Source organism: Pyrgilauda ruficollis, unplaced genomic scaffold (genome assembly GCF_017590135.1).
Source record: "Pyrgilauda ruficollis isolate IOZ18807 unplaced genomic scaffold, ASM1759013v1 scaffold16, whole genome shotgun sequence".
In the NCBI taxonomy this organism is placed as follows: Eukaryota; Metazoa; Chordata; class Aves; order Passeriformes; family Passeridae; genus Pyrgilauda; species Pyrgilauda ruficollis.
The window spans coordinates 13,376,262-13,390,176 of record NW_024514764.1 but is presented as its reverse complement, the minus strand read 5'-3'; the positions used below and the strand labels follow the sequence as shown (position 1 = coordinate 13,390,176).

The window sequence follows — 13,915 nt, the reverse complement described above, 5'->3', positions numbered from 1 at the left end:
CCGTCTGGGAAGGGTCTCCTCTCCCACCCCTCAGCCCAGAGGGATCCCCCCTCATGTGGGAGCAGTCTGACCCCATCCAGTGGAGTGCAGAGGCTCTGGAAAATCCTTTTCTGTGGCTGCGCCCACATTCCCTGTGCCCAGCGCCCATGGCTGAGGCTGCAGGGACAGAAATAGCTGAGGGAAAAGCTGCCATGGGAAAAGCAGGGAGGGGAGGTGGCACAGCCCTGGGAGCTGTGGGTGCAGGGGGAAAGTGACTGCAGGGAAGCGGGGAGCCCCAAACCCCACACAAGGATGGGCACAGAGATCCACAGCTCCCAGGGCAGCCAATGCTCCCCCTTCCCATGGATCCCGGGCAGAGAACCACGGGATCCATCACCTCCTCCTCTGTCTCTGCACCCTGGCTGGCACATGTTGTATGAGGATCCGTGTCCCCAGGCATCAAGGAGACCTGGCCAGCCCCAAGGCTTGTCCCACCACACCAGGCCCTAAATCCCTGTGACTGCCCTCAAACGGGGCAGCCAGGCTCTCGGGGTGGCCCTGCTCCCCCTGCAGCCCAGGCAGGGACGAGGGTCCTGCTCCCCAGGTGACACAGGACACGGTGTGCAAGCGCAAGGTGTGTAAAAATTTATTTTGCTGTAGAGAACAAACCTAAAACATTACAGCTCCAGCAGATGTGGAGCAGGGAGACACCAGGCACGGGCCCAGCTGGCAGAGTCACGCACGGTGGGCACAGAGAAGGACATTGAACATGAGGGATGTGGCCCTGGCAGTGCCAGGGACCAGGGGCCAGCAGTGAGTGTGTGCCCGACTGGCAGAGCAGCTCCAGCACAGGCAGGGACACCCGGCTGGCCAGCGCTGGGGACAGCAGGATGGGGACACCACCCTGGGGCTGTCCCTGGGAGAGACACCAGTGCTGCCCAGCGATTCCTCCATCCCCTCGCTGGCTCCAGGCCACGATAAAACATTTAAATAGACAAAACACAGAAAAAGCAGCTCTGGGCGCTACCCAGGATCTGCAGCTGCCTGGAGACCGACCCTGAGCATGCTGGGGAAGGCCAGGCTGGTGGCACGGCCAGGCTGGTGGCATGGCCAGGCTGGTGGCACGGCCAGGCTAGTGGCATGGCCAGGCTAGTGGCACAGCCAGGGCTGATCCAAGCTCCCCTGGGAGGCCAGGAATGCAGGGATGGGTGCTGGCCTGGCTCTTTGGGACTTGCAGACAGGGACACTGGGGGGCTTTGGCCCCAGTGGGTGCTGAGCTGTCCCAGCAGATGAAACCAGCTCAGGTGTGGGCCGGGGACAGGAGACAGGACAGGAGAGGATGGAGCTTCCAGTGGTGCCAGGAGATGCAATGCCCAGAGCCTCACACTCCAGACAGGGCCCCACAGAGGGGACAGCAGGTCACAGGGCCTAGGGCACAGTGTGGCACCAGCTGAGTGATGGCACTGCCACGGAAAGACTGGGCACACAGTGGGCATCCAACGCCCTCCCAGTCCTTACCAGGGCTCCTGGAGCCCTGCAAATACTGGTGGCCATGAACACTGGTGGCCAGGGGTGGGAGGGGTCAGGCCAAACGAGAGGCAGGAAAGGATGGACCCAGAGCCTGAGCCTGGCACGCTGCAGGACTCACAAGCTTTTCTTGTAGAAACAACAGAAAGGAGCTCAGGACAAACCCTGGTTGTCACTGTCCCCCCTCAGCTCAGGACAGCAGCCACTGTGTCCCAGCAGGAGGGGCCAGGCCTGACCCCACACACTGGGCTGGGGGTGTCAGTGCCTGGCCCTCCCTCCCCGGCTGCCTTTGGCGGCACTGGCTGAGGGAAAGCGGGACAGGAGATGGAGCTGTGCCCCAGGGAGCTGCAGCCATGAGCTCATCTGACAGCTCAGCTGCTGCTGCAGCTCCCAGAGGCCCCAGGAGCGCTGTGCCCTCCAGAATTGAGGGCACCAGCACAGCCCTCAGGGGAGGGGATGTGCCCAGTCCAACAGACACTGAAACACTCATGTTTGAGCTTAAAAACAAGCGTTAAAAAAACTGAACAGAATAAAAGATGAGGGTGATCCTCCAGCTGCTGGTGAGGCAGGGCTCTCCTGGCAGAGCTGCCTGCCCTGTGGCCACGGGGGCCAGGAGGCCACAGGGTGGTGCCAGGGATGGATCCTGCTGGTGCTGGGAGGTCTGGCTTCACTGGTCCTGCAATCCGGGCTGGGGGCAAAGGAGGATTTCCTACCAGGGGCCGGCTTGAGGCGGGGCCCCTCTGGGCGTCGCTGGGGACGGGGAGCTGGTGTCACGGGTGGGGCGCGGCTCTCATTTGTTCTTGGCCAGCAGGCGGTACAGGGTGAAGCCCACCAGCGCCGTCACTGCTGCCCCCAGCGCCACCCGCAGCCAGAAGGACGCGACTCCCAGCTCCACGGCGTTCAGGTGGCTGCAAGCAAACACAGGAGAGGCTGGTGAGCGTGGCTGTCCCGGTGCTCCCACCCTACACAAGGAAGCTGGGGGTGCCAGGGGGCGAGCTCAGCACAGGGGAGAACAGCCCAGTGAGAATCTGAGAGATTCCCTGCCCCTACAAGCACAGCACTCATCGCCTGGTATCACCACCAAGGCAAGGGAGTGCTGTGGGATGGATGTGGCTGTCCCCTCCCTGCCCTGGAAACAGCTCTCCAACACCTAAATAATTATACAGGTATCTGCCTTTCTAGGTCAAGCTGCCTTTCCAACTCCCCGTGCACGGAGAGCCGGGATGCCACCACGGGGACACTGGGATCAAAGGGCAGCGAGGGACAGGGCCCGGTGCTGCCCCAGCGCACACATTCCCTCCCCAAACACGTGCTGTCCTGCACTAACGTGCTCCTCTCCTCTCTCTTCCTCCATCCATAATTCATTCTCCACTACATCGGGGGAGCACAGCCAATCCCCGGCCCTCCATTACGCTGTTATTTATTTATACCACATACCCTAAGATATATTAAGAATATTTAAATTTTAATACTGCAGAGGGGAGGAAAAAAAAAAAGCGTCAGCTCTAAAAATAAAGTTGTTTATTGAAAAGAAGCTGGAGGGAAAACTACTCACTAGTAATCCCATCCTGCCTTCCAATGCTCCCACACGCTCTCCCCGCCAGGGCTCAGCCCCTGGGGCTGTGCTCACCCTTCCTGGCCCTGGAGCAGAGGGATTCCACTCACAGGGATCCTCCTCCCTCCCCACAGCCCTGTCACCTCCCGTGACCAGCCTGGTGCTGTCCTACCCATTCCCAGCCCCTCTGGGGTGCAGTTCCTCCCAAAGAGAGGCTGTGTGACAGAGGTCTCGCTTCACTGACCTCTTTTCCAGTCTGATCCATCTCATCGGGAGAAAATAGCTGCCACCCCCCCCCGTGGGCCTTGGCAAACTAAGCTGGCTACTCCTCTTCAGCATTTTTTATCTTAGGCTTCAAAAATAAACACTTCTGTGGCAGGATCTATCTACTAAATCTGCCAGAGACATACACACAGGCAGATGAAAACCTCCCCCTTCTGCAATTAGAGGAAGAAGTGGCTTTTCTGTTTCAATTATTTGTATAAGCAGATCACAAATCACAGAACCTGGGAATGGTTTGATTGGAAAGGAACCTTAAAAGCTCATCTTGTTCTTTCCCCTGCCATGACCAGGGACACCTTCGACTATCCCAGGGTGCTTCAAGCCCCAATATCCAATCTGGCCTTGGACACTACCAGGGATCCAGGGGCAGCCACAGCTGCTCTGGGCACCCTGTGCCAGGGCCTCTGCACCCCTCCAGGGAACAATTCCTTCCCAATATCCTATTTAATCCTGTCCTCCTTCAGCTTAAGGCCATTGCCCCTTATCCTGTCACTGCATGCCCTAGATGCCACCAAAAGCTGCAGGGAAACCGAAGCAAAAGCAATGTGGCAGAGGCAGGGCTGGGACACAGCCCCCTCCCCAGGCTGTGCTCCCAGCAGAGTCCCTCCATGGGAAGGATACTAACGGGAAGGTGGCAGCAGTGGCCAGTTTGGTGTAGACAGCAGTGCTGGGTGGTCCCTGGCTGTGGCAGGAGAAGAAGAAGGGTGGAGGAAGGCAGTGCTTGTAGCAGAACTCAGCTGGAAAGAGCCCTGGCTGCTGGCTGGCTTCTGGCAGGTCTGTCTTGGAGGCCACGAAGACACAGGGGATCTGGCTGTCCAGGTAGTGTTGCTGCAGAGAGAGAAACCCCAGCGAGGGGTTAAGGACCAACCTGGCAGAGGTGGGGCTGCCACAAAGGCTGATGTCCCCCATGCCCCTGGTGAAGTCTAACAGGACCCCTGTGGTTGCCCAGGACCACTGTGCAGTCCCCCAGGGTCCCTGCCAGCTACCTTATAGATGCTGGCACAGTAGCTGAAGGATTTGGGGTCGCTCAGGCTGTAGATGAAGCAGGCGACGTCGCAGGCTGCGTCCGATGGCTTTGAGAACGTGGTGTCAGCACTGACCTCGTACAGCTGGAGCACAGGGGACAGGGCTGTGGCACTGCAGTGTCCCAGGGCTCAGCTGCTCCTCACACCAGCACACGGAGCGTGCCAGCACAGCCACAGCCACAGCCCAGCCCCATGTGCCAGGGTACGGGGACACAGCCCAGCCCTGCTAAGAGCCAGGCACAGCACAATCCCCTGCCCTCCCAGACTTACTATGAGGTACTTCTCCTGGCCATTGACCTGCACTGTGTTGATGGTGTAGAGGGATGGCTGTCCTGGGTTCTCCCTCTGGGCCTGTCACAAAGAAAACGCCGTCTCAGGCCGTGGAGCCAGGAGCAGTGCTGGGTGAGGGACAGGCTTTCATACTGCCCCGAGTCCCCGTGGCCTGACAGCCCCCTGAAGGGCAGCCAGGGCCTGTCATGAGATGTGGGGCTGCTCCTAACAGGCAGGGAAATTCAGCACTGCTGTGGTCAGACCAGGAAAAGGCACAGCCCCTTGGGACAAGCAGAGGGAGCAGAGCCACTGCCTCAGCCAGGATTAAGGACACCAAAGCCACCAGCACGGAGGGGGTGCGAAGCATGGGCAGGGAGGGCACCACACAGGGGTGCCTGGCCAGGGGCAGGGAGGTGCCACCACAGGACAGATCGCTCCAGGACCCCCAGCTGTACCTCCTGCTCTGCCCTGGGAGCGTGGCCAGGCAGGGAGCAGCCACTCACCGCCAGGCTCCTGCCGAGGAAGGCCTGCAGGAAGGCAGACTTGCCTGCACCCCGCGCTCCCAGCACCTTGCACAGGAAGACATTCCTCTGGGTCTGCCCTTTCTCCAGGTCAATCCTCTTCTCCCGGGTCACTGGCAGGGGAGAGGGTGGTGAGAGCCAGGAGGGACCTGAGCTGTGACAGAAGGGGAGGGCATGGCTGTACCTGTGAGGGCTTGGGTCTGGGAGTCCTGCTCCGAGAGGATGGGGTAGCCCAAGTAGCCCAGGCACTCCAGGCAGTGCCGTACGTCCAGGTAAGCCACGAGCCTGGAGAGACAGAGCACACCAGGAGGGTGAGCAAGGGCTGAGTGATGTGACCCAGGGCCAGGGAGAGGGACTGAGCTTACGTCCACTGGCAGAGGAATCCATGCAGGGAAAGCAGGCCTTTATCAGTGGTGCATACCGTGTTGTAGAGCTCGGGGCCCCAGGGCACGCAGGGGAACACGCTGAAGAAGTTCTGCAGCTCTGTGTGCGACAGGGCTCCATCCTGGTCCTGCCAAAACACAGCGAGTCACCAGGGGAGGAAGGACCCAGCCCGTGCCCAGAGGGGGCCCTGCCACACGGGCACATCCCCGCTGTGCACAGTCACAGGGATCCTGTCAATGGCAGGAATCGATCGACCGCAGCGAGGCCAGAGCTGGGCGAGCCCAGAGCCTGTGCCCCAGGGACTGCCAGCACTGCACAACAGCAAACATGCTGTGGGATTGCAGCTGCAACCAGGCAGGACTTGTCCACGCCCACCCCACAGCCCTGAGCTGCTGTTCCTGACATTCCTGGAGCCAGCTGTCCCACAGCAGCCTGCATCAGGCCAGCCTGGCCTTTCACAGGCCAGCTCAGCACTCATGCTGCTGTGCCTGAAGGGGACCTGCTGGCACCTGGGCACCCAGGGATGCGCATCCACTCAGTTCTGCCATTCCCCATGGCCACAGAGCTGATCTGGACACACAGGGCTGTGTGCCCACTCTCTGCTGCCATTCCTGAGCCACTCCCTGTTGTCACAGAGCTGCCATTCCCCAGATGCACATCAACATCTGAATAGCCAGTCTGAGCAGGTGCATGCTGATCCAATACATGCCCTTCTCCCACTCTCCAAGAGCCTGAGTTTGGCACAAATGTGCTGCTTTCTCTCCCTCTCTCCAGCCTGGCAGCCCTCCACCAGGCTGGCAGATGCTGGTGTTTGGTCCATGGCTGCTGGCCAGCAGCTGTGCCAACTTCCCTGACTGCCTCCCTGCCCATTTCCCTGCCTCCCAGCCCACTCCCCTGCCTCCCTGCCTGCTGCAGCCAGGCACTACAAGGGCCAGCTTGATGCCAACTCAGACCCAGTCCCTCAAAGTCCAAACTGCCCTTTGGCCAAGAGTAGTGACCAAAGCCCACGTTCCTGACAGGCCATCAGACTACCTACAGCTTGCAGTGGCCACTTCCTGCTCCCAAAGCCTCCAAAGAAAGAATGCTGTGGCAGAGGAAAGCCCTTCCCTGGTGCTCCCTGGCACAGAGGGGTGGTTAGGGGAGCAGCTGTGCCCAGGTGTGCAGGCCCAGCAGAGCATCCCCTCCCCTGCAGCCCACCTTGTCGTGCTTCTCGAAGAGCCTCTGCAGGAACTGGTATCCCAAGTGGTTGAGCTCCGTGGAGCAGCCGGGGGGCACACGGATCCTGTTGGGAAAACCATGGAATTATTATTTAGGTTGGAAAAGCCCTCTATGATAAGAGTCCAACTGTTCCAACATTGTCAAGGCCACCACTGACTCATGTCCCCAAGTGCCACATCTACATGACTTTAAATCCCTCCAGCGATGGGGGGGCTCCACCACTGCCCTGGGCAGCTGTGCCAGTGCCTGATAACCCTTTCAGCTGAGAAATTTTTCCTACTACTCAACCTAAACCTCCCTTTTATCTTTCATATCTTATTCTCCAGTTCAGACACCCAAATGAACCTCCTCAAGCACAGAACAAAGGGCAGTGTGAGCACACTCTCACCCAGTGCGCAAGCACATCTCACTCAGGGCAAACAGCTCCCCACTCCCTCCCTGCTCAAGGTCAGCTGTTGCCTCCAGGCCTGGCTATTCCTTGACACAGCCCCTTTATTTTGGGGAGAATCCCCTGAGGATGCACAGTGGCCGTTCCCTGGCACATTCCAAGCAGCCCAGGAGATGCTGTGCCCTCGCTCTGCCTCATGCCCAGGGCTCCAGCAGGGCACAGCAGGGCCCCGGGGTGCCATCCACCACCGTGTCCCTGTCACCTCCCTGCAGCCTGCTCTCTGGGAAGAGGAGGCAGCTTGCAAGTCAAACCCTTCCATTCCTGCCAGCTCCCCATCTCCAGAGTGGCAGGGAGCAGAGAGGAGACAGCAGCCGCACAATCAGCCGTGAGGGCTGTGCTGACAGCTCACTGCTCCTGACAGAGCTGCTCTGCCTCGCTCAGCCAGGCACACAGCAGCCTCCAAGAACCCCTTGCTGATGTCAAGGCAAGTCTGGATTTCATTCTCCACCTTCCTGTCTGCCTAAATTAGCAGCCCCAGGCCTGCTATATTTGTCCCTGACCCCACGTGTCAGCTCCTGCCCCAGGGGAAGGCAAGGATGGTGAAGCTGACCCTGACCTAAGGGCCCAGAGCAGCTCCTGGGCTGCAGGAAGGATGCAGCCAAGGTGCCGGGCATGCTGAGCCAAGCACCACGGGAATGTGGCCCCCTGCCAGCCCTGGACACGCACTGTGGGTACAGGTAGTCATCTGTCAGCTCCAGCTCGTCGTCGTAGCCGAAGCGGCGCAGGATGGTCCAGGTGGTCTCATGCCGGCCCCTCTGGATGAAGAGGGTGTTGAGGAAGAGGAAGCCTGCAGGAGAGATCAGAAGTCAGCCACAGTGGAGTCAGCTCAGGCTCAGGGGTCCACTCCTCAGCTATGCTTTCCCTGGGAAAACAGACTGCTGGGAGAGAGAGCCACAGCAGGATTGCTTTAGCAAGAGGGACTAACTAGACTTGGAATGAGATCCAGGAGGCTCAGGACAAGGACAGGGCCCCTGGGATGTGCTGAAGGAGGTGGGTCCCCTGTCCCCTGGGAAGGAGCAGGGAGCCCTCAGGCTGTTACCATTCAAGGTGAGGCCGTTGTCCTGCACTCCGTCTGTCGTGTTCTTCCACACAACCATCTTCACATCCTCCAGGGCCTGGGGAGCCAGGGGGTTTCCAAAACAAGACTTCTGCCTCCCAAGAGAATGAAGGTCATTGTCAGCAAAGCACTCAAGAGAGCACAATCCTGTCTCAAGAGGTTCCCCCTCCCCTGGCAAGGAATGGGGGTCCAGGGAGGGAAAATCCACCCAGCTCACGGATTTCTGTCTTATGCCTTGACCAAACCCCTGTTCTTCAGCATCCCAATAACTTAGGGCTCTCAGCATCTCCAGAGCCTCCTGGTCTTTCCATGGCAGAGCAAACTCAGCCCAAGCTTAGGAAGATGGAACCCCACATGTTCAGAGATGCACCCTGCAGAGCTTCAGCTGTGCCACAGAAACACCAAACAGGAATGGGATGGCTGTGCAGGAGAGGGGCAGCCTCCCTGCTGGCAAGGGAATCCCAGGCACTGGGGAACTCCTCAGCTCTGCAGCCATCCTACCTGGAAGTAGTTGAGCTCATCATCACTGAGGATCTGGTTGTTGTCCTGGTCCGAGAGGTTGAAGATCCGGGTCAATGCTCGAGCACAGGCGGGTTTGAGCTGCAAGGACCAACCACGGTGACAATGACAGGGCACCAGCCACAGCCTGGCCCTTCCTCCTGCAGCCCCACACACAGAGGGCTCCCTTCCTGCACTTCTAGGCCAGTACCACAGCCCCCTTAGAGGTGGGAATCATGGAATCATTAAGGTTGGAAAACTGCTCCAAGATCCGAGTCCAGCTGTTCCCCCAGCACCGCCAAGGCCACCACTAGCCCACGTCCCCAAATGCCACATCCAAAGAGCTTTTAAATCCTTCCAGGAATGCTGACTCCACCACTCCACCTGTGCCAGTGCCTGACCACCCTCATCATGAAGAAATTTTTCCTAATATCCCATCTAATGTCAGGGAGGACAATCCATGGGAAGTTTTTCTTCCAGACCCTCCCCTCCACAACCAAGACACAGCCTGGAGCACGAAGGCTTCTGCCCCAACACACCCAGTCTGTCTGCCCAGCTGGCTGTACTGAGCACAGGAGATGGGCACTGTTCCCTTGGCCTGTCTGTGCCAACCCAAACCCTCCTCTTGCATTCCAAAACCTCCAGCCCAGAGCAGTGTGAGGGAAGGAGACTCCCCCAGGAGCCCACCTGCTTCTCCTCCGGGTCATAGAGCGGGGCAGTGGGGTGCAGCACAGCTTTCTGGGCGTAGTAGAAGAGCTCAGAGATGTTCTTGAGGTTCTTGGCAGAGCACTGGGGATTCAGAGGAAGAGACAGCCCTGATGAAAAGGGCAGGAGGAGGATGACACAATCTCCCCCAGCCAGACTAGCTGTGCCACAAAGCCCAGAGCAACATTTGTCCATCATGAGGAAAAATCCAAAGGGACAATCTCATGGGTTTTGCTCTGGCTTCGCTGTGCCCATTCCACAGCCCCAGAACCAACAGAGCCTGTGTGAAGTTCCAACTAGAGAGCAGACACAGAAAGCTGCTCCTTGGCAAGGGGTAAAGGCCAGAAAGGCCAAAGGACAGGCTCTCAACCCCTGAACATGGGGACTTGTGTAGAGCAACATCTTCAGGGCAGCACTCCAGGAGTACAGAGGCTCCCCAACTCCCACCAAACCAGCATTCCAACCCCTCAGGGAGGCTCTGCACAGCCCCAGCTCCCTCACCTCCACACAGGTCTCAATCTCCGAGAACTGGTTCATGATGGGCAGGATGACCTCCATGGAGCTGCCCACCTGCAGGTCAGACTTGTTTCCCACTAAAATAATGGGAATTCTAGGAAAGACACAGAGCACAAGTGAGGCCACCCCCTCTTGGTCCCAGCACTGTCCCAGCCATTGGTGCTGCCATGGGCAGGTCAGGGAGGCCCCAGCTTTCCTCTCTAAGGTCCAGAGCAGCTTTCCTGCCTCCCACAGCCAGGAGCATCCATCTGGAGAAACAGACTGCCTGATCCTGCTTATGCTTTCACCCAGCAACAATATGCTCAGGAGCCTTTAATCCAGCACAACAGCCTTCTGCCCAAGAGATCCACACACAGACTAAAGCTTCTGTGCTCCCAGACCCCCCCTGGCAGCCTCCTCTCCCCGTCTGGCTGAGATCAAGGGGGGAGAAGGATCCCTCCCCAGTGACCCCCTGCCTCCTCTGGTAGAGGAAAGTGCCTGTGTATTTCTGCTCTAAGTGGTCTGGCCACAGACAACAGTCCTGGAATGGTTTTGGTTGGGAGGGACCCTGAAGTTCATCTCATCCCAACCCCTGCCATAGGCAGGGACACCTCCATTAGACCATGGCTCCAAGCCCCATTCAACCTGGCCTGGATCAAACCACAAAGCTGGTTTGCTCTCAGTACCCTCAGAAGGAGGTGAGGATGGTGGGCACCCCACAGCCCCCAGAATCCCCCATTCCGCACCCACAGATCACACCCCACACGGTACCTGGATCCCTTTTCAAGTCCCCCATTCACCATGGGGATCCACTTTGTGCGAATCTGGAAGGTGAGCAGAGGGAAAGGGCTGTCAGCACAGCCTGGGGAGGGAGAGGCAGCTCCCAGGCAGGCAGGAACAGGGCCCTGCAGCCATCTGCTCCCCAGCATTCCCTCACACCAGCAGGCAGAGCAGCCCCAGGGATGCTGGATGCCAGCACCAGGATGCAACAAGCCTGTTGTCCTGCTGTGAGGGAGCAACCTTGGGTGGGGCTCAGCTTCTGCTTGCAGGAATCTCTGACCCAAAATCCCACAGAGCCAGGGGCTATCAGTATGTGCCCACACCACAGGGCAGCATGGAAACCCCATCGCTAAGAACCCCCTCTGCCTCTGCTGCCGGAGAGGGGCCATGGTGGGGACCCATTACCTTGTCAATGGTGGCCTCCTTGGTGACATCGTACACCACACAGACCACGTTGGCCTGCAAGAGAAACAAGAGGGTGGTGAAGGGGTCCCTGCCACAGTCATGGCAGCAGGGAATGGCCAGGGCTGCAGGGGGAATGCCGCCTGAGCTGCCAGGGAAGCACAGCGGCCGAGCGCACGTGAGCGCGGACACGTACACAGCCCCCTGTGCCTTCAGCACGAGCCACGAGCTGCTGGGAGCAGCTCTTCTGGCTCAGGAACTGCTGGGAGCAGTTCCTCTGCCTTGGGAGCTGCTGCTCCCGTGCCTGCTGGCCCAGATCCCCCTCCCACAGCACCCGTGTCCTGGCCCTCCTCCCCTCCTGACCCCCTGCAGACAGGGCCAGCACGGAGGCTTTATCGGAAGCAGACAGGAGGGATCATTGGTCCTTTCAGCAGAGAGTTTAATGCTAATCCGAGGACACACAAGGGTTTAGGCAGGATTTCCTGGAGCCATTTAAAGCTTCTGTGTACTCCTGCTGTCTGGGTGGAGGGAGCAGGACCCCCGTGCCCACCTCCTCGACCGTTAGCCACCGGGGTTAGGAGATTAAATAGCTTTGCTCACGTGAGAGAGATGTTTTTATTACCCATAATTAAAAGGTCCTCATGTCTGCCGAGTCAAGGTTAATCCCAGGGCAAAGAGCAACTGTGTCCAACCCAGCCAGACAACTTAATTATTCCTCCACGGCTGCTCTGAGGGCTCCCTCATCCCTCCCTGCCCAGGGCTCGCCAGGGGCTCCAGCTCCCAAATTAACTCCTCTGTGCCACCGCTTCATCAGGCAGCCGCAGATATCTAATGCAGGGAGCAGGGGTCTTGCCCAAACCCAGCAACTGCTTCTCCCTCTTCTGAGTCCGTGGGGAATATCCCGAGGCTGAGAGCACAGTGTCTGCTCCTGCCTCCTCCTCCTCCCCTGGGCAGCGAGCTGCCCACGCCACTCGCCTTCTGGAGGCTCCCTGGAGGGCTTGGACAAGCCACACACGACAGCTTACAAGACAGAGCAGGATTAAACAAGCCTCTCAAACAAACCAGGAGAATTAATCCGTGGATAACCAACTGCCTGTGCCTCTCTGGGTGGTTAACAGGGAGGGGATCAGCCATTTGTCCCCTGGGGACCACGGCCTCCTGTCCCCATCCCGGCCAGCCCTGCTCACCTTGGCGATCTCCTCCTGCAGCTCCTCCTCCGTCTGCTCCGACTCTGGAAGGGGAATGAAGCCATCACCACTCAGTCCCCATCCCCTCAGCCAGGCAGGGAAGGGGAGAAGCCAGGCAGGACAGGGCCCTACCTGAGTAGTCCACTATGTGTGTGGGGACCTTCTCAGGGGTGACATCGGCTGGGATGGTGATCTCCTCCGCCCGGGGGGGCACCTGCAAAGGCAGCACACTCCGTCCAACCAAGCAGCACAGGTGACAAGGGACTTCAGGACCTTGGCCACTGCCAGGGCAGGATGAGCTGTGGATCACGGATCACTCTTGGCCCACCAGGCTGCAGCAGCCCCCTACACTCCAGCCCTGGCACAGGCAGCATCCTCGAGGTGGAACTTCCACCTGCCTCCCTCACAGGAAGCTCCTGATCCCGGTGGAGATAAGCCCTGGGCACTCCCTGGGCTCCTCTGGGAGCAGCGCTGAGCTGATTGTGTGGGCTGGGCTGAGAGCAGGGAAGGGGTGCAGGCGTGGTCCCCCAAACCTCTGAGCTGATGCTGCCCAGCACAACACCATGGAGAGCACACATGGGCAGCGGGAGAAACCATCTGAGGCTCAGGGAAAATGTGCCTGGACAGACTGATCCCATTTCCCTACCCAAACTGTGCTGGAACAGCAAGCTGCCGAGGGGCACAGCTGGCTGGATGCTGCTGCTCACAGTGGCCTGGCTTGGAGCACCAAACCCATCTCCAGAGGGTGCAGCGGGCAGGGAATGTGGCTGGCCCCTTCCAAAGGCTGTGGTGGTGCCAGCCCTGCTATGCTGGTGACAGAGACCCCCAGCAGCAGCAAGTGGGGCCCTGGGAGGCACCAACACCAACACCAACACCCTCCTCAGGGCAGAGAGAGCTGCAAGTCAGGATCGGCCCCCAAGTCAGAATCAGAGCACAAACTGAGGAAAACACCATCTCAGCTGGAGCTCCGTGTGGTCCTCACTGACCTCACCTGAACCAGCCCCGTGGCTGTCACAGCCCCGGGAGCTGCGAGCACCGCCCAACAGCCCCATCTCCAGCGGGGACACTGGGGACAGAGCTGTCCCACCCAGCGAGGGGGCCCGGGCTGGGGCTGTGCGCGTCCCCTCCCCACTCACCTCTTCAGGAAACTCCTCTCCCACCAGAGCCATGATCAGGGACGTCTTCCCCACCTGGGCTAGGAAATAAAGGGAGGACGTTGACATTGGCACCGGCACGGCAGAGCTTGAGGGGGACAGCGGCAGGTGGGAGCCACGATCGGAGCCGTGACACCACGGATCGCCCGGTGACAGTGACGGGCCCGGTCTCTCCCCTGGTCTTGCCAGTGACGGGGGGTCCACCTGGGCCCCCTGCCCGCCTTCGCCCCTCCCCTGCAGGAGAACCCTCTCCCCCGGGACCCCCCTGCCCCCTCCCCCGGGCCCGTGCCCCCGCGCCCCTCACCCTCCCCGAGCAGGAGGATCCGCACGTCCCGTTTCATGGCGGCGCCGCCGCCTCCCCGGCCCCCCCCCACTTCCGGCCGCACCACCGAGCGGCGGCGCAGAGCGGCGCGGGGCAGCGCGGCGGC

The 13,915-nt window shown here is 59.7% G+C and overlaps 1 protein-coding gene across 3 annotated transcripts; it reads right to left on the bottom strand.

Moving 5' to 3' along the window:
• Nucleotides 1–601: 601 nt before the first annotated feature.
• Nucleotides 602–13,882, bottom strand: RHOT2 (ras homolog family member T2). Of its 3 annotated transcripts, none has more exons than XM_041462142.1 (19): nucleotides 13,792–13,882; nucleotides 13,470–13,528; nucleotides 12,466–12,547; nucleotides 12,334–12,377; nucleotides 11,150–11,203; nucleotides 10,736–10,788; nucleotides 9,971–10,079; nucleotides 9,452–9,553; nucleotides 8,768–8,866; nucleotides 8,249–8,357; nucleotides 7,876–7,996; nucleotides 6,741–6,825; nucleotides 5,525–5,670; nucleotides 5,344–5,444; nucleotides 5,142–5,272; nucleotides 4,639–4,719; nucleotides 4,330–4,452; nucleotides 3,969–4,171; nucleotides 602–2,414 (listed from the first exon to the last, which is right to left on the bottom strand). In XM_041462142.1, the coding sequence occupies exons 1-19, from the start codon at nucleotides 13,826–13,828 to the stop codon at nucleotides 2,297–2,299; spliced, it is 1,857 nt and encodes a 618-aa protein (XP_041318076.1). In that variant the 5' UTR covers nucleotides 13,829–13,882; the 3' UTR covers nucleotides 602–2,296. The 3 variants fall into 3 exon arrangements, with proteins under 3 accessions (XP_041318076.1, XP_041318077.1, XP_041318078.1); XM_041462143.1 differs by having other exon boundaries at nucleotides 13,470–13,523; nucleotides 13,792–13,864; XM_041462144.1 differs by lacking the exons at nucleotides 9,971–10,079; nucleotides 10,736–10,788; nucleotides 11,150–11,203; ... (2 more) ...; nucleotides 13,470–13,528; nucleotides 13,792–13,882 and having other exon boundaries at nucleotides 8,249–8,361.
• Between the last annotated feature and the right edge of the window lie 33 nt (nucleotides 13,883–13,915).

What these genes read in the sequence shown, in the direction of transcription:
- RHOT2 (XM_041462142.1), bottom strand. Translation starts at nt 13,828, where the DNA reads ATGAAACGGGACGTGCGGATCCTCCTGCTCGGGGAGG. An exon ending in GGACTTGAAAAGGGATCCAG is followed by an intron (nt 10,080 to 10,735) that starts GTACCGTGTGGG and finishes TGTCTTTCCTAG; the next exon opens with AATTCCCATTATTTTAGTGG. An exon ending in GCCACTGCTGCCACCTTCCC is followed by an intron (nt 2,415 to 3,968) that starts GTTAGTATCCTT and finishes GTTTGCTTGCAG; the next exon opens with CCACCTGAACGCCGTGGAGC.